General features: G+C 43.2%; 2 protein-coding genes across 2 annotated transcripts in view; one reads left to right on the top strand and one right to left on the bottom strand.

Annotated features, from left to right (window-relative positions):
• Positions 1 to 12,267, top strand: part of LOC147883027 (protein CELLULOSE SYNTHASE INTERACTIVE 1-like) — a 77,628-nt gene extending 65,361 nt beyond the window's left edge. Inside the window, exons 5-7 of the mRNA XM_087399305.1 lie at positions 1,535 to 1,989; positions 2,405 to 2,521; positions 11,785 to 12,267. Of these exons, the coding sequence (XP_087255431.1) occupies positions 1,535 to 1,989; positions 2,405 to 2,521; positions 11,785 to 11,928 (716 nt within the window). The 3' untranslated portion in view covers positions 11,929 to 12,267. The remainder of the gene's footprint in view (positions 1 to 1,534; positions 1,990 to 2,404; positions 2,522 to 11,784) is intronic.
• An 8,557-nt stretch (positions 12,268 to 20,824) lies between these two features.
• Positions 20,825 to 23,436, bottom strand: LOC147883026 (TOM1-like protein 1). Its single transcript, XM_087399706.1, has 3 exons — positions 22,707 to 23,436; positions 22,063 to 22,311; positions 20,825 to 21,516 (listed from the first exon to the last, which is right to left on the bottom strand). The coding sequence occupies exons 1-3, from the start codon at positions 23,223 to 23,225 to the stop codon at positions 21,088 to 21,090; spliced, it is 1,197 nt and encodes a 398-aa protein (XP_087255832.1). The 5' UTR covers positions 23,226 to 23,436; the 3' UTR covers positions 20,825 to 21,087.
• Between the last annotated feature and the right edge of the window lie 281 nt (positions 23,437 to 23,717).

The following is a 23,717-nucleotide window of genomic DNA, read 5'->3' as shown; positions in this document are numbered from 1 at the left end:
ATTACAAATCCTAGGGGGGGGGGGGGAGAGAGAGAGAGAGAGAGAGAGAGAGAGAGAGAGAGAGAGATGAAGAGAGAGAATGGTAAATCCTAGGTAGAGAGAGAAGAGGAGAGAGAGCAATCGCATCCATGTGTGTCAAAGCTTGAAGGTGGGTCTACATGGCAGTGATCTGCCGGAACAACCGCTCATGATTTGAGTTCAAGAGCTCAGTTTTTTTCATCCAAACCTATTAGGAATTGGTTGAAAGCCTCCTTGGTAACTAGATCTTCATAGGATCATAGTTTTTCATATCGACTTCCCTTTCAGACATCTGGGAAGGCTGGCTGGAATTGGCTATATGTTGATCCGCCTTAGGCAGATTGTTTGATCAGCCATGGGAAAAAACAGCAGGACGAATACCCAGAAAGAAATCAGAGGCTGTTAACTGCAAAGACCTGTCATAGATTGTGCTTGGAGAGGAAAGTGACTGGTGCACGAGCTGTTTGAGAGCTGACAAAGCAGGGCGATCAACCGAGCTAGGTGGTGGCTGCTCAAACAATGAGTGGGCTGGACGAATCACTGGCGAGCAGAGCTGAGACGCCATTCATCAACAGGATATGTTCTCTATGAGGCTGTTGAACGTATCTTCTGAGTAACCTACCATCCATCTAACAGCTCCCCAATATGCATAGCCAAAGCATTGTTGGGATCTTGCTTTATGTTCCGTGATCTCCTCATGGTCTACTTTGTTATCAACTTATGTAGTCATTTCTCTATCATGGACTTCATTTGATAATTGATCATTATCTGAACAGTAGAAACAAGATGTGGTGCATGAGGAGATATATTGTATTGTTGTATTACCGCTGCCACAACCGCTTGCTTGCCAATGCTCTCCATTTCTTGCATTTTCTTCTCCATTGTTGCCAATCAAAGGTTGAATTTCCTGAATCTCCTGCTGTAGATAGAAAATCTGCTCGACAGAAACTCAGTACGAAGACTTTGTATAAATGGATGCTCAAGTATGTGTGGGTGTGTGGATTTGTCAAGGATAGTTGTAGCAAGAGTGGCCATTTATATAACTTTATCGCACTTGGAACTTGGAAGCTGGACCTGCATTACCTACCACAGTGTGAAATGAAAAGGTCGAGTTTACTGAGGGTACAAGTACATTGCAGTGAAACAGGCGGGATGTGAATGTCCCTATGAATTTTTTCTATAAACAGTCTAGTAGTACATAGAATTCCTTGTAGTCTGTGAATTGCTTCTTTGTGTGTGCAGAATAGGTTGTAATTTGATTTAACGATGTCAATAAAAGTAAATTTATTTTCTCATGAGCTAGGTGTTCTTTGAATCTTAGTAGGGGATTCTGTACGTTCCCTTTCTTTTTTGCCAGCTCTAGATATGTGGTTATCTTTTGAACCTACCTCGTTTCCCCTCAATAATTTGTCTTGTTTAATGATTTCTATCAACATGCAAGCTGTAGAGGTGTAGAATATCATATTTCAGACAGTAATATATACAGTGTTCATTATTCTTTTCTATATTTGATTAGCTGTGTTGGAGCGGGATTTCTGGGCAACTGCAACAGTCAATGAGGATGTTTTAAAGGCAATAGCTATTCTTTTCAACAACTTCCCCAGGCTTCGATGCACAGAAGCAGCAACTTTATGTATTCCACAGCTAGTATGTGCTCTGAAACTAGGTTCAGAACCAGCCCAAGAGGCAGCGTTGGATGCATTATGTCTTTTACAACAAGGGTGGACATCAAGCCCAGCAGAGGTTGGCAAAAGCCAAGCAATGGTTTCTGCTGAAGCCATACCTGTGCTGCAGTTGCTCATGAGATCAGGTCCAGAACGGTTTCAAGAAAAAGCAGACTTACTGTTGCAATGCTTGCCGGGAAGTCTGGTTGTCACCATAACACGTGGCAATAATCTGAAGCAGTCTATGGGTAGTACAAATGCCTTCTGTAAACTCACATTAGGCAATGGTGCTCCACGCCAAACAAAGGTCTTCTCTTTTTCTGCTCCCCCCCCCCCACCTCTGTTCTTCCCTTGTTGATCCCTTATGAGCTAACACGCCCTCCCTTGTTGATGAGCTAGCGCACCCTCCTCACTTTTCATCTATAGGTTTGACAGGCATAAAGGATTGTGTATGTGGCTGATTGATATTTTTTTTGGGCACATTCACGCTTCAGTGCATATGAATTCATGCAATTATGCTGCGTGCACACACTCATGCACATGCTGATGTACCTGAATATAGACACTGCCAAGCTCTTCTATGCCCATAGTTTTTATTTTCTATGAGTTTAAGAAGGATTTTGGGCCTTTAATAAGGCCAGATGGAAAGAAAATGGAAAACGGATATGGTGCCCATCAATGCAGTCTGCTAGGAAGTCTTACAGGTTTCTGGATTTGTGCAGGTCATCCCCCATACCACTACCCCAGAATGGAATCAGGGCTTTGCATGGGCATTTGAGACACCTCCCAAGGGTCAAAAAATCCATATTTCGTGCAAAAGCAAAAATGCTTTGGGAAAGGTATGCATGATATATGATATGATAGTAGATCGAAATCTTCAGGAATAAAAGATTGGGTGCTGCTTTTGATGTCATATGTTAGGTAGATCAAAATCTGATATCATAATGCTTACAAGAAAAAGAGAATATTGCGTTCATTGATTCACGTGATGCTTTCAGGAGGGCAATTTATGAACAAAAAGCACATTTATTCCTTGAGTATCCTCATAGATCTTTTGGAGAATTAAATAAAATTTGATTTGGGACATAGAGCTCAGCTGGTTTGTCTTAGTTACATTGCGGCACACATTAGCAGTCGTACTTTGCGCTTAATTGCTTTTCTTTACTGACCAGAGAAACATTAGGTTTCACTTTGCCTCATATGCCACTTGGATCCCCACAAGACATTTGCAAAGTTCTTTGCATCCTGAGATGGAAAAAGCTCAAGAAGGACATTGAACTTGGGGGTGCAACCTCCATGGATCTGAGTCATTGTTATGACTTGTACTTCTTCATTTTTGTACTGCAATCCATGTACAATCATTTTGCCTCTCCACTGCTCTTTTGTTGCCTGCTGTTGTCTTCCTGCTTAAGCTACTCAACTGAGACAGAAGGACATGAAGCCTGCATATGGGGATCAAAGGAGATGCAATGTCAGCATGAAAAGAGATGCCGTGGGGGAAGATCTAGGGGGAAACGGTTACGCACGTGGGCTGCCATGTGGTCAGCCCAAATGTAATGAAGGGGAAAAAGGGGCCAATTTAGAGGACCTTTAGAGGCCTCTTAGGTGGGAAATGTGGAGGGACTATATAAGTCCCTATCCACCCCTTAGTGTACACTTTTTGATGTGACATCTAATCCTATCTATTCCCTTCTCCTTCCTCCTACGTGCTGCCTACACACACACACACTCTCTCTCTCTCTCTCTCTCTCTCTCAATACTAGCTCTTCAGTTCAACTCAAGTCCTAACCGCACTCAAAGTTTTGGACGTCTCTTCGCAAGTACAGACAATTGTAATGAAAGCTAAGAATCTAGCTCAATTGCAAAAGGGGTAACTTTCGGCCCAGAAAAGGAACCACAATCCAGGGGGATCTCTCTCTCTCTCTCTCTCTCTCTCTCTCTCCCTCACCCGCTCAGCCCCCTCTCCCTCACCCGCTCAGCCCCCTCTCCCCTCACCGCTCAGCCCCCTCCCTCACCCGCTCAGCCTCCCCCTCCCTCACCCGCTCAGCCCCCCCTCTCCCCTCACCCGCTCAGCCTCCCCCTCCCTCACCCGCTCAGCCCCCCCTCTCCCCTCACCGCTCAGCCCCCTCTCCCCGCTCAGTCCCCCCTCCCTCACCCGCTCAGCCTCCCCCTCCCTCACCCGCTCAGGCTCTCCGCCTCAGCCCGCCCCCTCACCCGCTCAGCCCCTCCCCCTCCGCCTCAGCCTCTCTCTCTCTCCGCCCCTCTGTCTCAGCCTTGTCCCCCCAGCCCGCCCGCACAGTCCCTCACAGCCCCGCAAGCCCACTCCCTCCCTGCGCAAGCTTCTCCCTCGTGGAAAGGAGCGAGATCCTGGCTGTTGGAAGGGAAGGGGGTTTAAGGAAAGTCTTAAACTCCTCTCCCCCCCCCCCTCCGTTGTGAATAGACCTACAGCAAGTGTCCTTAAAGTGCAGGAAACAGAAAACAGAGTAAAAAGGGGCAAAAAGAGGCAGTTTTGAGAGCAGAGAATTCAGCAGCTCCACCATGGCCCTCAGAGGCAGTTTTGAGCAGAGAATTCAGCACTTCAGGAGTAAGGAGATGCCACAAACAAGGAGCTCCACCATGGCCCTGCAAGGAGCAAAAGTAGAGAAAGATAAAAGCATAGGCAGCAGTACAAGAGCCGAAGAGGCAAGTTCTTCTTTACCCTTAACATCTCCTTCCCCACCACCTCCAACGACCTCCCTTGCCTCCACCCCAACCCTTTCCTACCCACCTACTTTACTCAATCCTCCTGTGGCTTCGACCCCATCTCCTTTACTTCCATCTCCCCCATCACTTCCGGTTACCTCCCTTGCCTCAATCCCAACCCTTTCCTACCCACCTCCTTTACTCAATCCTCCTCCTCCCCCTCCTTCAGCTTCACCTCCTCCTCTTGCTCCCGTTCATTCCTCCCTAGCCCTTTCCCTTGCTTATTCCTCCCCTCTCCTAGTCCCTACCCATCCTCTTCCTTCCTCTTCCTCCCCTCCCCTAGTCCCTACCCATCCTCTTCCTTCCTCTTCCTCCCCTTCCCTATTCCCTACCCAGCCTCTTCCCTCCTCTTCTTCCCCTCCCCTAGTCCCTACCCAGCTTCTTCCCACCTCTCCCCACCGACCCTCCCTTTCAGCCCCTTCCTCCCCTAGTGTAGGCTCTTCTTCGGTCCCTGACTCCCTACTTCCTCCTACCGGATCTCTCTCTTCAGGACCTCCATTTTCTGCACCCCTCCTTTACTCACCTTCTTACCCTCTTACCCCCTCATCCTTGTACCCCCTCTCCCCTTCACCCTCCACAGCGGAAGCAGTCCTGGCAGATAATCTGCGCTTGAGAGATTTAGTTATGCAGTGCATGGAGACTTGCAGACTTCAGGGCGCTGCGATTCAGTCTCTCACAGCACAGATACACACACTGACTGATCAGCTATCGACAGTTGAGAGTCATAGATCTGATCAGGACTCCCATATTCGCCAGCTTCATACCAGAGATATTGATCGGGACATCCAGTTACGGACACATGCTGAGCGCATAGTGCAGCTGGAGGCACGCATTCAGGAGCATGTTGTGGCATGCGATGATCGCCTCCAGCAGCTGCATGTAGCTCCTCCAGCTAGTGCAGCAGTTGAGGAGAGGTTGGCCACACTGCAGACAGAGGTACAGAAGACCTCAGAGTGGGTGGACGTTGTGCGTAGAGCCCCACAGGCCCAGCAGACCACAGTCTCTGAGACTATTGCCGAGAGTCAGCGGCGAGCTCAGAAGGCCCTCAACATCCGCATCCGCGGAGTTGAGCGATCAGATACGAGATCAGCCATGGATCAGGCGACAGATTTCATATCTGGGACACTCGGAGTTCAGGATCATGGCATAGTAGCTGCATATCGAGTGGGCCGGGATCCAGCACGCACCAGCCACTTATCATTAGATTCAGAGATGTTGAGGCCCGTCTCGCAGTATTACGAAGGAGATCCAGATTGAGGGACCATCCACAGATTCACATGGATGAGGACCTTACAGCTCTTCAGTGGGAGGAGCATAGACGTCTCATTGCACAGAGGGATGTTGCCCGTCGTGAGGGCAAGTGGGCCGTGATCAGAGAGGGCAGACTTTTGATAGGAGCTATGCGATCTAGACCGGCTGGAGCCCACAGTTGACGACACGAGGCCTATGGGACACGTAGCCTGCCAAATAGCTTGAGTTTCGCAGTTTGGAACTGTAATGGTTTCCTCACAGCTCAGCCTGGCAACTTACGAGAGGCCTTTTTTGATCAGGACATCGTCTTCTTTACAGAGACCCATGAGAGCCCAGAGAGAGGCTTGCCGCAGGTGACAGGGTATGCCTGGGAGTCTGTCTTTCGACAGCAGACTAGACGATCAGGAGTCAGAGGATCTGGCGGTGTGGCAGTTCTTTATAGAGAGCATCTCAGATCGATACTCACAGTCATGAGGAGAGACCATCGGGCCAGATATCTTTGGGTACGGATCAGGAGACCCCCCCTGAGAGACTTGTTTATTGCAGTATGCTACTTTCCCCCGAGACAATCTCGTTATGCCTCAGATGGACCAGGACAATCACCTTTTGAGGATTTGTCAGCCGATGTATTGGAGTACTCACGCCGCGGAGAGGTCATCCTTTTAGGAGACTTCAACGCGAGGACATCAGACAGACAGGCAAAGATTTTGGACTTTGCTGAGGATCCAGTCTTAGTTCCAGCTGCCCCAGATGAGAGTTTTCCACGCTTATCTTCAGATAGAGGGGTAGAGGTGACAGATCAGGGACATCGCCTATTGGAGCTTCTCTCATCGCACGGCATGGTCATTTATAATGGACTTCGATAGTGGCCGCATTCATCCACAGCCACATGTTTTCCCTTCGCGGGTGGTGGTGCGAGCGTCATTGATTACGTCTTGGGTCCCTCGACTTTAATCCCTTTTGTACATAACCTCACAGTCAACCCTTTTATGCCTTCAGCCGATCATGCACGTCTGCACTTTATTCTTACCCAGATTCCTCATGCCCCCCCTTCTAGACATCATGAGCGTCAGCCATACTATGAGGTTCATTTTGACCACCAGTTTGATGACATTTATAGCCAGCACCTGAGTGGTCTTCTCCGTCCGCACCTTCTCGATGCCCTACCCTCCACACAGGATCGGTGGGACCTTGTACATACCTCCATCATCTCGGCAGCCCACAAGTCCTTCCCCGTTACTTGCCACACATCCAGTCCTCCACCAGTCGGTCTTGTGCCTTGTAATGGATGGTATGATGAGGAGTGTAAAGAACTCCGTAGGAAGCTTCGCCTTGAGACACAGGAGAAGTCTCCCCTCCTCATTGAGACCAAGAAGAGTTACAAGCGTTTGGTGCGACGCAAAAAGTGCCAATTTCTAGCCCGGAATGAGGAGGAGCTGAGAAGTTTACTTTTCAGCTGTGATTCCAAGGAATTCTGGAAGAAATTCCTTCGCTTGAAATCTCAAACTCCTCTTACAGACCCGCAGGTTTGGCTTGCCTATACTTCCACTTTATATGATATTCCAGACCAGCCACAGATCGACTTATCCCATGTGCCTAGACCCACCTCCTCTGCCTTATTCTCATCCAATAGTGTCCGAGCAGCAGCTCATCGTTTGAAGACTGGGAGAGCTAAGGACCATGATGGATTGCAAGCGGAGTATGTAATCCATGGGATTGATGCCTTAGCTACAGTCCTCTCCCGTCTTTTTAACGAGTCCATTTGTACAGGTCTTCCACCTAGTTGGCTAGAAAATACTATAGTACCCATACACAAGTCGGGGGATCCTTTGGAGGCGTCGAACTACAGGACCATTATGATTGGCCATGTCATGGCCAAGATTTATGCGACCATTCTAGAAGGACATATAAATGACCATGCCGAGGGGACAGGCATGAGAGCTAGAGGGCAGGCAGGATTTCGTGCAGAGCACTCGACTCTAGATCATATCTTCACACTCAGGGCTTTGATTGAGGAGGCGAAGTCACGTAAGCAACGGCTCTATTGTTGCTTCGTGGACTTCAGAAAGGCATTTGACACTGTGCCGCGTTTCAGACTCTTCCAGCGACTTCGTGACTTGGGATTCAATGGGGAGATTCAATGGGCGATCATGGCCTTGTATGAGAGAGTCACAGGTAGAGTCAGGACACGGGCGGGGCTGTCGGGGGAAGTACGCAGTACGATAGGGGTGAAGCAGGGGTGTCCTTTGTCTTCGACACTCTTTGGTCTCTATATCGATGAGTTAGAGATGTACATACAGACGATGGGTGGTACAGGTTCTTTACTGGCAGGATCCACGATACCGATTCTCCTCTATGCAGATGACGTGGTTCTTATTTCTTCCTCCCAGCAGGGTTTACAGGCACATCTCCATGCACTCCACAGCTTTTGTTAGGACAGAGGGTTGTCTGTAAACCTTGGGAAGACCAAAGTCATGGTCTTCAACACGTCATACCAGGTTTATAGGAGAGGCGAGTTCTCTTTCACATTTGATGGGCAGGAGGTGGAGCTAGTCAGGGAGTATACATATTTGGGTGCCACATTTAGAGGTCCAGTCTTCACCATGACGCATGCAGCACGAGATAGGATCAATAGAGGGTATGCCGCCTTGGCTCTTCTCGAGAGGCAGTGTGCACAGTCACATTTTCAGCATCCCGACACGAAGTCCTTACTTTTCGATACGCTGGTGAGACCTGCAGTCATGTATGCTAGCCCCTTTTGGGCAGGAGATCTCAGTGTTGCAGATTGGAGACGAGTAGAGAGGTTACAGATCATCATGTTCTCCAGATTGATCAGAGCGAAGCCCACGGTACCGCATCAGATTACGTTCGCAGAGTTCGGAGCTACACCCCTAGCGCTAGATGCAGCATTTCAGTCAGTTACATACTTGCATAGGATCAGGGCGCTCGGAGACTCAGCAGCAGGCAGAGCACGATTACCGTGGCTAGCACTGACATCCTCGCAGATGTTAGCGGAGAGAGGTCATACTTTTTGTTGGTACCACACACTCTCCACATGGCTCACCTCGCTGGGCTTGGATATGGATGGGTTGCCACCATTTCGATACAGCATAGATGCCCCTCGCCTCCCTCTCACTCGACATGAGCTCAGCCAGGTTATCAGGGCAGATTTGCTGCAGCTACACACGTTTCGCACTTGGGTTCATCCCACTTAGTCGTTCGTCATTAATTGAAACCAGCACCAGGAGGCGCTTCGTCCATAGGGCCATCTATGCACAACCACTGTGTGCCACCGTCACAACACCTGTGCAGCCGGTGCGCCATCGGGCACCATTTTTGCTCGCCCCATTCTGCGCAGCCCGTGCACCATCTCTGCATGCACCATCTCTGCATCCACCCTCGCTCACCTTGTGCAGCCCGTGTGCCATCGTGGGCCAGTCTCGTCGTCTGGATCCCGTCGCTACGTCGCTCTTGCTCTGCGGCCTGCCCACGTCTCCGTGTCAGCCTAACAGACTTAGCATTAGCACATCATTAATTGTTAGGTTAGATTAGCTCGGGTTAGGTTAGTAGTTATGGTGTGGTTTCCATATATTAATGCCTTTTAATTTTTTAGTTTGCCTTACAATCTTTATCTTTTCTGCCCGGTTTCTACAAATAATTAGAGCATGTGAGCTCTTCTGGTAGATCTCGCATGTCTTCATAATGCCACTCAACATTGGGTATTTTTTCAGTGAGATTTTGAACTTACCTTCAGCATAACCTTTTTTATTATACCATCTGACAGTCCTTCAGTATGCAAAACCAAAGCATTGTTGGATCAGCCTTTATGTCCTGTGATCTCCTCATGGAGGTCAACGTTTGTTTGTCGACTTAAGTTGTCATCGAATCCTTCATCGACTTCATCTGAGTGTTGATCATTTCTTGAGTAGTGGAAACAAGTTGTGGTGCAGGGGGAGTATTGTATTTTTGTATTACATCTTGGACGATTTCTTGCTTGCCACTATTTTCCATTTTGTGGACTTTCTTCTCCATTGCTGCAAGTCAAAGCTTGACGTCTCTAATCTCGTGTTGTAGCTGAAAGATTTACTTCCGCAAACCTGAAATGCTTGTAGGCCCGTTATAGTGTCTGTGGTATACCAAAGCAGGTTGGTGTAGGAGTGAAGGTAGTGGCAGAGTATGAGTATTTGCTTGTTGGGGTCGACGTAGCAATGACCTTCGTTTTGGGACCTTCCACCTGCTCGATATTTGCCCTTTCATGTGCCCCTTGCTTGTTGAAACTAACCTCTGAGTTGGGCTGGTGTATTAGCTCAACTCAGGGTTAATGAAAAAGGAAGGCGCCCCCCTTCAGTATTGTTTAAGCCCATGAACATGCAGACCTACTTGACGACAACCTAACAACTTACAAACTACGACGACAGATAGACAAACTTAGTGTCTCTAATGATCATGACCTAACTAACTAACTGACCAGCGACCGACACTAATGATGATGACCTGCCTACCTACCTACATACATACACAGAGAGAGAGAGAGAGAGAGAGAGAGAGAGAGAGAGAGAGAGAGAGATGAAATGAGATTTTTGTATTAAAGTCCTCTTGAGACCCTACAGGGTCTATGGAACTGGTGACCAATATTAGAGGAAATAGTGGCCAGTTACACCCAGTGGGAGGAATGGATGGAGCTATGGGGATTAAAGGCTGGTAAAATATCACAAAATTCAGATGAAAGCAGAGACTAAGATACGCAGAAAATGCTACAGAAGATATGGCACGACCCGGAAACCAACCCAATGGACAGCTATGCAATGCACAAATATCTTGGGGAAGACATCTCAATATATAAAAGGAATTAATCTGCAAACTAAGAACTGGCTCACATGAGCTAGTAAGTGGAGAGAGGCAGATGGATGCAGCCCAGAATTCCAAGAGAGGAAAATAGAAGATGAGCAGCACATTCTCTTGATATGCCGAGCATATGCACACATCAGGGAGAGACATGGACATAGAAGCAATAATGTGAAGATTCTATTGGAACAGCCAGCCCATGAGCTTGAAAGCTACATAAAAGAAATTTTGGGACACCGTAGCAAGTTCTCGATTTAGCGCACAAAATTTCTCAGCAAATACAACATAGAATAAGAATTTTCTATCCATCTCTATACCAGCCTGTGGTCCTAGTGGCCTCCATTGCATTGTGTGGTATTCGGTGCGCATCCTCTTCTTAATCTTGTTGAGGTATCCCAGATATTGGCATAGTGCTTCTCCCTTGAGTGGGACCATACCTGTTTCAGCTAGTAAGATGGGGTATGGTGTCTGTGCCTTCTCCCGAACTCTCCTATAATACAGCGTTTGTGGACTGTTTCTATTCTTTTCCGATATGCTTTGGAGAGTCTGGGTGCCCAGGCTGGGCATCCATAGAGAACCACTGTGTGCACAAACATAGTAGATAACAATTTTCTCATCTCCCAATTCCACAATTGTGCCATTTTTTATTTATTTTGGAGGCTGTACAATGCTTTTAAACCTCCCAAATTCCCTGTTCCACACATGCATTCCATTTGTAGTTGTCTATGAAATCTAGTCCTGGAATTTTGTATGAAGTGACTGTTTCCAAAGTCTCTCCTTCGAGTGTGAAATTTATCTGTTTGTTTCGGGACTCAATCACCATGACTTTGGTTTTTGATATGTTGACCTGCATTTTTTAGTATTAGCAGAAATTACTCAAAGCATCCGAGTGTCACTCATCTTTAGCAAAGGAAACCACATAATCTGCATAAATTAGTAATAGTAATGCATAACCAGCCACCTGGACTCTGCTGTTTTTGTCATCTAATCTTCCAGTTCATATGAAGAGTATCTGTTTATTTCGGGACCCAATCACCATGACTTTGGTTTTTGATATGTTGACCTGCATCTTTTAGTATTGGCAGAAATTACTTAAAGCATCCAAGTGTCACTCGTCTTTAGCAAAACCACATCATCCACATAAATTAGTACGAGTAATGCATAACCAGCCACCTGGATTCCTTTGCTGTTTTTTATCATCTAATATTCCGAGAGAGAGAGAGAGAGAGAGAGAGAGCTAAGAGAATACAAACCCTTTCTTCAGGGATCACTAGGCAAGGTAACTATTCAGATTGATCGGGTCGTGATGTTGGGCACCATCAGTGGAGAATACACTCTTCTTCCCGACACAAACCGAGATGGTACTCCACGAACTCTTGAAATAGAATTCCAGTGGCTAAATAGGTGACAGGGTGAACTCTATTATCGGTGGGATTGTGTTCTTTCTTTTTTTGTAATAATTGCAAGATAGCTGGAATAATCCTTATTCGTCAATAACAAATTCTTTAAAAGTGAATCTATTGATCCTAAGCAAGTGGATCTTTTGTGCTGAGCTGCAAGTAAGGCATGCTTGTGTTGCCCTTGTACAAAAAAAGAGGAATCTTGGTGACTCCAATTTCATGGATGGGATTGAATTATTAGAGACGTTTTGTTATACCTCATTCATGATTATAGTTGTCGGAGAGCATTACATCTCAACCACCAGTTGATTGTCTCCATAATTTTATTTGATAGCTTTGGGTGTTTTTGCATCATACTTCTAACATGAGAGCCGTTGTCCACATGAACAAATTAATGATTTGGATCTTCTTCTTTGTATATTCCATTGAGATTCACTTGTCTTAGTTTAAGAGGAAAATGGCACAACCTTTTTGTGGAAGATGATTTTGACAATCCAATCAACTAAAGATTTATAAGGATTGCAAGTACACTTGACAGTTTTTAACTTTTAAAGTTCACATAATCAGTGGGGTTAACTAAAGTCAGGTTCACCTTGTATGCCTAATACAATGGTCATCCAAATCTTAAGTCAAGCTAACCCAAGTTGAGCTGATTTTGGTTGGGTCAACCATAATAAGGTTGGATGAATTCTAGAATATCTGCATCATTTGCTATGCCATTCACACACTGTGGCCCCCCTTTCCAGTACTTAATTTTGAAGCATTATAGAGTGCATCGAGGGAGAGAAAGATAGAAAGAAAGTTTATTAAAGTCTTCGGAAGACCGATGGGTTTATGAGATTGTGAAAAACCTGATACAATGAGCTGTGGTAGTGGAGCTACTAAACGAGCATCCATACTAATGCAGAATGCAAAAAAATGCAAAATGATAGTACTAATTTCTAAGTACAACATAGTCGTATCTCGACTATATATATTAATCTTAGCATCATTGTTGACATCATCATAACCATCATCATCAGCAGCAACATCAGCAGGACATCAGGATGGATGAGGTTCTGGAAGTGTAGGCATGAGGTCAACAATAGAGCGTTGTCGCTCCCTCAAGGGTACAGTTTTGGTACGTCTCTTGGACGTATCTCTGCATTTGACCAGGGCTACTGTGACCCCCGTCGGTCGGGCTTCGATTTTAAATAAGGAGGGGATGTTCCCAAGTATGATCTGTGAGTCAATCCTCTGTCTGAGCTATCAAGTCACAAGCTTCGGGTCACGATCATGTCGAGGTCTCGTCTCGGGGGGGTCTATGTGATCTGGTTGAAAGAACTCTGTGATAGAGCTCTGAGAGGTATCAGTCGAGAAAGAACTCTGCTCCTGTCTTTGTGCTCGGAGTATCCTATCATGGTGTTTGAGCACCTCAGGAATGAAACCAGCCAACCATCGCTGGTCTGGATAGGAGAGGAAACGAGCCAAAACCCCATAACTATCTCTTATCATTTCTCTAATCTTTGACATGGCAATTGTGTCATACTTTAATCATTTCAATTAAACTACCTCTAAGTTACAAGATACTCACCTAGTGGCATCTAGAAACCAATTGTATGACAAGGACTATTGGTGCATAAGCTTTCCTTTTGTTATGTGTCACACTAGATTTCTTGAGGCTCAATCTACGTAGATGCTTTCCTTTCAAATAATTTGATAGAGGGCACTTTAGTGTATAGTGGATTGGTAGAGTGGCTTTAGAGGATAGTGGCTACAATGTCTCCTACGCATAGTTATTAAAGAAAAGGGATGCCACATTTCTTTGATACATTGTGATACCTTTTGTACTCCAATCTTTGAAATGTTTGAATTTGTGGAAGATTTGAAGTCACAAATAGAAAAGCTTGTTTCACAAGTTTTCAATTACAGATATGAAAAACATAAATGCAAAGTTTTAAGAGTTGAAAGATCAGACTTGCATTTTGATTTTGGTTGGATGAAATTTCAAATGCAAGGCCTTGATTTGAAGGAGATTTGTAAATGACTTATTTGTCCTAGACATTTTAAGTTTTTCAAAAAAAACACGGATGACATGGTAGCCTGGGAGAAGCCTATAGCCATGATGTGATATGCTAGTGGGTATTTTGGACATACCTTAAAAGTGGAGCATACAAATCTTTTATATGCTATAGATAGATAAAGTGAATGAGATGAGTGATATAAGATAACTTGGGGCCATGCAGTCCATGATGGGGCATGCAATGGCCATCAGAAAGGCATAGTTCATGATAGGGCATGTAACGACCATACCATAGAGAAGGGATGTGATGCCATGGCCGAAGTGAGGGCAAGGAATTGACTTGAAGGGGTGTAAGCTCAAGAGGATTTTGAGCCAAACCCTAGCAAAGGGCTAGGAGAAGCATTTGTTAATGTGCACTCATTATGTGCCAAGGTTGTGGGAGAAATCAATGCTTAGCCTATCAATGGACACATGTATAAGAGATCAGAACCATTTGACATTTCACATAATTTCATGTGAATGGAAATCTTGTCTTTGAAGAAAAACCTAGGTCATGACATAAGAACTGGATCTTTTCATGGAGGGAAACTAAATCTTGGAACTAGCTTGCTTTAGTTTGGTTACATTGGAACTAACTTGATCCAATTTGAGTTTCGTTACATGGTAAACAAGTTTATCTAGTTTGTTTAGATGTTAACTAGACCCACTTAGTTTGGCTACATGGTAACTAGAGTTATCTAGGTTGGTCATATGGTAACCAAGTTGGCTACGTATGGTAACAAAGTTTATCTAGTTTGATTACATGGGAGCCAAGTTCATCTAGTTTAATTACACCAAGACCATGGTTTTGGTAGAAGCATACCATGTAATACTAAAGCGAATAGGAAAGATAATATCAAAGTGGAGAAATTTAGAAGCTCCTAAAGTTTGATGTAATGGTAGTTGCACAAGCCTCTAAGTGATATTCAAAAATTGTAGCATCTAAATAATGCCAGAATGCTATGTAAGCCTAGTGTGAGTCAAAATGGTGTGGCTAAAATATGATTTTTTTCAGGCTAAAAGGAATGGCTATTGTGCTCTCTAATTACATGTACTCTAGGGCTATCAAACCCTTGATGGTGATATTATGTTCATATGATAGTCATAAATCTTGAGATACCTACTAAGCCAAGACTTGGTCGAGTGCTAGTAAGCGATGCTTGATTGGATTCCCAAGGAAGCATCAAAACACCTGCTAAGGCCTAGTATGTCCTCTATGATGCCTCAAACAGGCATAAAGATAAACTAGCTAGCTATATGAACACACACTATCATGTGATAGGGTCATTAGAATTCTAATATGAGCTCTAAGAGACATAAAGCCTTGAATAAGGCTGTGAAGTCTAGAGTCCAGCAAGTGCTAAATAAGAGACCCAAGGAGGGTTATGAGATGAAGCAATAGAAATCCACTTGTGTGAATCATAATCAATTATATTTTTATGAAGAATCCACGCAGTATACGGCACAAATTATAAAGGGTATGTACGATTGTCGATCTATTTTGATTAATTGAGTTATTAGCATACAAATAATAAAGGGTATGTACAATTGTGAATTATTTTGATTAATTGAGTTATTAGGATACAAACCAATATCTTCGCATATACTAATATGATGCTTCCTTTTGTATTAGTGCCTTAATTGTATATGAGATGGTAAACATCAAGAAAATTGTTCTTGGGAGAGATGTTTGTGGTAATGAATAGCATATTGTGCTGACATGAGGATGTCCATGATGACCTACTAAGGTACTAGTGCATGATTCTTGAATATGCATCAAGGTAAGATGTTAAGACTTCAAAATAAAATCATTGATTCACCCCTTAAACATGTCTAGTGGTATGGGATGTTGAGATTTATGAGCACAAGGGGTGAAGCTTTGCTAAAACAACTACCCAAAACATGTGTTAGTAGTAATTCTACATTGGAATATGCCTTGGTGGTATGGGATACCAAGACATACAAAAATGTGTCATGATGGTATGGGATGCTATTGAATTCAATCTCTACGATTAAGAATTAACGTTAAATGTATGTTTAGGTGGCAAATGCTAGGACTTAGCGATTGGGGTCAACTACTACAGAAGTGGGAGGGAATGTCACATGTATGTATACCATAACCACACTTAACCCCAATATTGATTAAAGCTACCCAATTGGATTCATTGGTAAATATTGACCATGGGCTAGGATTAGTGCAGTACAAGTATGAGTAGACAATAGACTAATCACAAAAAATCCTTTGAATTATGGTATGGCAAGGATAGACCATACACAACTAGTAGGTGTTGCAAATGCCATAATGTACATGTATATATGAATGGTGAAGTGCAACAAAGCATGTTGCTATATGAAGTGCCATGATGGGCACGAGATGATGTATTATGAAAGTGCCACAATGGGCTTAGCCTATGAGATGGATATAGCCATGATGTGATATTCTAACAAGTATCTTGAAAGGTACTTGATGGCCATAGGTCAAGTGAGTTCAAGGAAGTGACATGTCTCTAAAGTCATGAAGGTATTGATCCAAACCCTAGCGAAGGGCAAAAAGAGAAGGATTGGTTACCATTGCACTAATTATGTGCCATCAAAGCCTATATCATTTAATAAATTGATCTAAGCCAAAACCTTAGCCAAGGGCAAAAAGAGAAGCATTTGTTACTGTTGCACTAATTATATGTGCCATCAAAGCCTATATCTATTTAATAAATTGACATAGTTGCATAGATCACAAGAAAGAACTAGACCCGTTGATTGAGGGAAACTAGATCTTGGAAACTAATTGGAATGGCTCTAATGGAAGAATAAAAAATTTAGAGGCATCCTATCTGGATTCATTGGATGACCATCTCTTTAACAATACCATCATTGATTTGCAACTCATGTGCATATTTAATGACAATTGGCCACCACAACCTGGCTTGGAAAACTTTATTTGCCGTAATGTCTCCTGCAAAGTGGGCCTTGGATATACCCTGATGTGCCTCTGTCAACATTGCATTTGGTCATGCTCCGGTACACCGCCTTAACACATGATCTACTCCTTGTGATACAACATGTCAGCAATCACCATGAATGTTGGCTCTTTAATGCCATCTGTTTTCTTTGATCTAACGGCATCCCCTTTGGGAAAGCTCGGTCTTTCAGAAATTGAATCATGTGATTATATCATGTAGAGTATCGTGTCTATCAAAATAATGCACGTTCGAATGAGGCATCTTCATGTGTGGTTTTGACCCTTGTGTAGACGAGCGGTGAAAAACAAGACAAAGTGCGCCATCCACCATCATAATCATATCCAATGGGCATGATACTTTTCATGGGCCTTAAAGTGGGTAACATTTGGTTTCATTACATTAGAACTAATTTCAGCTAGTTTGACTACATTTCAACCAAGTTCAGTTAGATGGTAGCTAGATGCATCTAGTTTGGGTACATGGAGATTAGATTCATTTAGTTTGGTTACATGGTAGCCAAATTTATCTCCTTTGATTACATGGGAGCCGCATCTAATTCTGTAACACAAAAACAATGTGCTAAAAATTGTGGGCTACAATTTGTGGAGTGTACACAAGAGAGCTCCATAAAGGGGAGCCACTTCCACCCTCTTCCATGGACCTAGATGCTCCTAGTGTTAGAAGCAATGCAACAATGTAAGAAGCAGAATGGGTAAAATACACAATACAAAAAGCGCACAGAATAGAAGAGAAGGAGAGACACGGATATATGTGGTTCCCCCAATGTGGGCTATGCCCATGGAGAAATAGCCAGTCCTATGTTTTTCTTATCCAGCCAACAAGAAGGTACAAGATACAAGTAGTATATTGACTTCTCTCATGCTATATGAGCCACACCCTTATTTTACAATTTGACCACACAACTCATGTCCAATTTTCTTTGGGGCACTACCCCCGAAAGGGACCGGCTCCCTTGGAACCCCTTGGCGATAGTAGTAGGCGAGCTGTTGCCCCTCCTACCCCCCCCTTCATAAAGTGGGTATAGGCACCCTAGGTCCAAAGAACGGCTTAAAAAACCACCTCAGAGAAAAGGATCAGGCTCCACATACAACAACCATAGTGTGCTTCGTTATAGTTGCCTCTCTCCTCCTAGTTGGGAGACCCTTCTTATGCACTTTCCACCTAGTTCCACTCCCACATGTTCTCCCCACTTCCATTTCTTCATGTGCTAATATCTTGTCATGAGCACAACCTATACAAATCCTTGTTTCGGAGCTTGGGAAGTGCTCAAATGTGGAGAAAAGCCTCTCTTTCAAAAATTTCCCCTCTTTCTAGGATGCTTATTGATCCATTCCCTTCCTTGGGCATGAGGAATATGTGAGTATATCTCTTGGAGTTTTCTTCAAGATACAAGGTCTCCATATATGTTCTTTTTGTTATGGTATTTCTTACCTCCTTGGAGGTAGGAAGATTAACATAAAGTCTTCCACAAAAAGTAAGGAATTTCCTTATTGTTTATGTTCTGGATGAGCATCTAAATGTTTGTTGTTTCTTCCTTGGGCTGTAAGAAGAATGAAATTGATGTTAGGAAAGCCATGCATCAAGATCAAGATCTTGATTCTCTACTAGGAATGGATGGGCTCAAGTGGATGTATCCTTAGTAAGTGAATAAAGTCCCCTTCGAGGTGAGCCCTTCCATTTGTATCCCATATCTTGTGCGTTATGTTTTATATGTTTATGGTCTTCTTTTCATTGTTGCAATTCAATTACATTGTGTTCTTTTTCTTATTTTTGAGTAAAGAAGATGCATAATTTTTTCATTGTGACGTTCTACACATTCTTGGGTTTATATGACTTGTGTTAATGGAATGTTTGTTCTTCTTCTTGGGAGTTGTGCCACTACATGACACACACAACAAAATGACCTACCATGAGGGACCTCATCCCTATGTCAAATCATGGGGCAAAGCTCTTTTCAAGGACTTGTAATTATGACACCATGTATGTTATGTATCAATCTTTCTATTTGTGAGTTCCAAAAGTAGGTGGCTATGCTACTAATATGCATGCATAGTGAGGCAACTTGCTATGGGGGACTGCATCCTCATTATGGACTAATGAATGAACTATTTGTCATGATGTGTGATCCATGTACATTTTCACTTGTATTGCTTGGTTAAGCAAGGGCTGATGAAATGAAGTTAATCTTCATGATGAAGATCCATGATTCAAGTTTATCTCAAACTAATGCAAACTACACATCTGAGCATTATGAAGTTGCTGACTGGGTTTAGGGCTTAATGCTTATCCCTCTTCATGAACAACTTTCATTGGAAAATGAATTTTGTTTGATTGAAACAACTTGGATTCTAAAGGGCTCCATGGCATAATATACACAACACCATCTATGAGGTGAAAAGAAGAAGGCTCAAGTGGTAAGAGATTTCTTTCTCATATAAACTTACCCTATTTATGGAATGGCATTTTTCAAGAAAGATAATCTTTTTTCCCATCTCCAACTCAACCGTTATAACCCTCATCGTCATCATGTTTGTTAGTTTTCACATTATTTTATATAATTTCTTCTTGACGTTAATCCATGTCTTAGAGGTGTTGCATAAGAGCAATAATAAAACCTTCCAATGTGGCAAAATTTCTTAAGTAATGGATATGATGATGATGATGATGATCTCATTATGCATGTGAAAAAAGCTAAAACTCCACATTGAAGGTGCATTGAAATCCATTGTCATATTTGTGGATATTTTTATAAATTATACAAATTTAAGTATTTATAAATTAATTCCATCTCAAATTTTGTTTTGCCCTATGCCTTAGCACAATTGACATAAATCAAGTACAAAAGCTCAAGTTAATAACCTAAAAGATTCTAGATTTTGAAATCCGCCTCAAATTTTGGAATTAAGGTTCTCTTTATTTGTAAATCATTTACAATTTCCATGATAGCCTCAACAAACCTTCGGGCTTGAAATTTTACAAACCACCATCTTGACTAGTTTCGCTTGTTAAAATGCTCGAATCGACTTCTCTGTTTCTCCTTTTCATGATACTTTGATTGATGAGTTGATCACTGCATTGTGATAAGAGAGCTTCTGGCACATAGGGTTTGTCAATTTTAGATATGTGCTTTTACCTAGCTCATTCTCTTTTCACTCACCGTCATCATGGTTCATAGAATATTGAGCATTATAAAGATGTGTAGAATACTGATGATGAGAAAATAAGCATAGCTTTGCTTACTAAGTTATTATTTTTTGTTTTTATAAGTTTGACTAAAGCCGCTTACAAACTCCCTTTCCTTTGTTTTTTCCCTTGTTCCACGAAAAAATTTAATTTAAAGATTGGATATATTCTGGCCTTATAAGGTATATTATTAAGATGTGGTATAGTACCATCATATGAGCATCCGTCAATAGGAATTTGTTTAATCACTTGTCTAAAAAATCCTTACATTGTTCCGGTGGCGAAGACTACCTAATATTATTCTATAAATCCAAAAGCATTCATTGAGGTGTGCAACTGGGTTGGCATTTAAATAAGGGTTTACAAGATATAAAACTTATCAAAGTCAAGAGCTGCAATCTTAACATGATCACCCAAGGATATGTGCCTATGAAATCCTAGCATTTACATTGTTATGGTGGCGAAGACTACCTAATATTACACGATGTTATAGAATTAAATCCAAAAGCATTCATTGAGGTGTGCGACTGGGTTGGCATTTAAATAAGGGTTTACAAGATATAAAACCTATCAAAGTCAAGTGCTGCAATCTTAACATGATCACCCAAGGATATGTGCCTATGAAACCCTAGCAAATAATAATATCCATATTTGAGGATTAATCAGCCCATACTGGATTCCAAAGTGATATGCGGGTGCTTGAAAGAAAGACATCCCATAATATGATTCGCTGTGCCGTACTCCTGAAACTTAAGAGGCTCTTCACCAAATGTTTTTTGAACGTTTGTCTTTGCCTTCAAATCATAGGTCAGAGAACTAACACAACTGGCTGCTCAGGACACAGCCCCCAGTTTTGACCTACATCATATGCAATATGAGTAATATGTACAAATGTCATGGAGAGACTATTCTGGCTATTATGAAAATCCTAGATGATTCTGAGGGGCAGCAGATACAAAAAATCAAAAAACAATAAGATCATCATTTTTCTTTTTTCTAGGGCCTCGATAAATTTCTTGTGAAGATCCTCCTGCTTGCCCAAATATCATCTCATCCAAATCTGCCATATCAGTCTCTTCAGCCTCCAAAGGACGGAAAGTGGAAGGTTTGGCAGAGCTTTTCCGAATCAATGAACTTTCCCCACTCACTACCGAAGACTCCTCTTCATCCACCACGCCAGCTGGTATCAAGGCTGGTTCTGCAGGCTGGTTTGGCTGCAAAGTCAGTGATGTAAGCATCTCCTCATATTTTGAAAGCACATTCTGGAGTCCATCATTCACGTTCAATGCTTCAAACAGCAAAGGCTCATTGTCTCCTCCTTTTTCAATGATTCTCTGGACACTGAATTGGGACTGCTGACACTGCTTGACTAGTGTGGAAGTCAACTCATCCTGTTTTTAAACAAAAAGCCATAATTACTGATCTCAAACATGAATCACAAACAATAAGCTTGAATGGTATGGCAATAAAATGCTTATCACAGTTCATATGAGGGATGAATCCAGGAACATGTGTGCCCCAAAGGTTGTGTCCAAACTCATCCTCTAAAAGCAAGACATAATGCAATTTCAACATCATGAGAGTCACCCGCGAGGTTGAAAACCATGAACTTACGGTCTCACAAAAACATATTGACACACCCACACAATTCATTTTTTGCATGTAAGACTGTATGTGGGGGAGTTGTCTGCATGGGCGTATATCCTTTCTCATTGACAAGGCAGCAAAAGACAAAATATGACAGCTATAGCTCACTTAGAGAAGTTACTACATCATCCATTTTATCTCCACAACTGTACCATCCTCAACAATTACTTGGATGCAAATAGCGCCATTTCACAATTCTAATTATCAGGGCATTTTTGTTCTTTCCTTTATTCAATGCAAAAGCATGAAAATCTTCAAAAACAAGAATGCTTGACGCGTGAAACCATCACCTTCAGCACATCTTGCTGTGGAGATGACGTTAACACTGTGTGGAGAAGCTCCATAGAATTCATTGCAACATTTAAGACCTCCTTTGGCTGTTCCAGGGTTACTTCGTTGCCACTCTGCCAAGCACCATTATGGCTCACACCCGATCCAATGGTCACTGGCTGTGGAGAGTGAGACTTTGGAGGAGTAAAGATTGGCACCAAACTCTCTGCATCCCGACCAGGAAAGTGTATCCCTCTTGATTTCAGGCTCTGCCACAGCAGTATGAACTCACGGAGTAAGCATACATCGGCGACTTCTTCATAGTTAAAGACCAAAATGCAAAGGTTCAAGGCACTGAACGGTCCAAACAGGCCAAAAAGAATCATGCCGGACAGCTAGAGAACATTGTCTTTTTCGTTTCTACTACCATCTACAGGCAATACAAGCTGGGAACTTTCCAAAAGAGCATTTGTGTCAGTTAAGCACTATGCCCTTTAGTATGTTCTCCCAAAGAGCGTAACCCAGAGAATTGCATATAGAGTTTTCTTACACGGAGGATCATTAAAATCTATCTCTGCCAGGTTTCCTGGATAGTCCTCAGGACACCAAACGACTGTAGGGACAGATTTAACGTGGAAACTTTAAATACAAGCTACATGATTACCTTGTACGTCTCTTCGAAAACAGGAAGGTAGCGCAATTGTTCAGTCGATTCGCCCCACGACTCGATCAATTTCAGCGCTTTCTCACGCACGGCACTAGAAGTTTGCGGATCGTCGACAACCTTAACCATCTCATCCAGTACTTTTTCCGAGGCAACTTCAGAGAACATCTTCTCACAATTCTTGACACATGTTTCCAGAAGGCATAGTGTAAGTAGCTGAACCTTGGAATTTTTAATCGTCAACCGCTTCTTCAATGCCCGTACAGTCTCCGGCCCACTAATTTGTTCAAAAGTCACCATGTCACAGATCTGTATGTTTTTCACCCAGTCCGATCCGTCCAGATTCTCGGCTGTTGCCTCCTCGACAAGCTTGTCGGCTTGAGTGGACACTTGGAAAAGCTCCTTCATCTTACCACTCATGGAGGTTACTCCGGCACTCATCTTCCTGCTGAAGCCGGCCCCTCCGACCTTGATGCGTTCACCAAAAGCCGAGAATTTGTCCATGAAGGCGTCGGACATGTCCCCGTCTCGAAAAACTTCGGACGATGGCTCTCAACACGCGAGGTGAATCGGCCTTCCAAAGAATATCTTGGTATTATGTCTCGACTCGTGCACTTTCCCTTCAAAGGTAGTGACTTCTAACAGCATATTAATGCAATGACGATGATGACGGGCTTAAGTAGATGATCCGCCTTACCTTAAATTCTGCAGTTCAACTCCTAAAAGCTACGAAACTCAAAAGAAAACCTTGTTCCATTCATTTGAGCTAAAGGCTTTACACTTAGCTTTAATGTAATTCAAGTATTCAAAACCAACATTATATCATAGGTGGGAGAGTAGTCTTCATCCCAAGCCTCTGCAACAAAAAACTAGAAAAGGTAGGAGATAAAATCAAACCCAAGCCCCCATCCAAAAGCAAAACAACACACCCCAAACAAAACTACTCTGGCCTACAAAAAAGGGGGGGGGATCCGTTTCTTTTTAAGGCGTGCACGACACCAAAGCTTGAGA

The sequence above is a fragment of the Dipteris shenzhenensis genome, chromosome 28 (assembly GCF_047967505.1).
Source record: "Dipteris shenzhenensis isolate YYH24624 ecotype China chromosome 28, Dip_SZ_1.0, whole genome shotgun sequence".
Classification (NCBI taxonomy): domain Eukaryota; kingdom Viridiplantae; phylum Streptophyta; class Polypodiopsida; order Gleicheniales; family Dipteridaceae; genus Dipteris; species Dipteris shenzhenensis.
The sequence above is the reverse complement of the archived record's forward strand: the minus strand, read 5'-3'. Positions and strand labels throughout refer to the sequence as shown.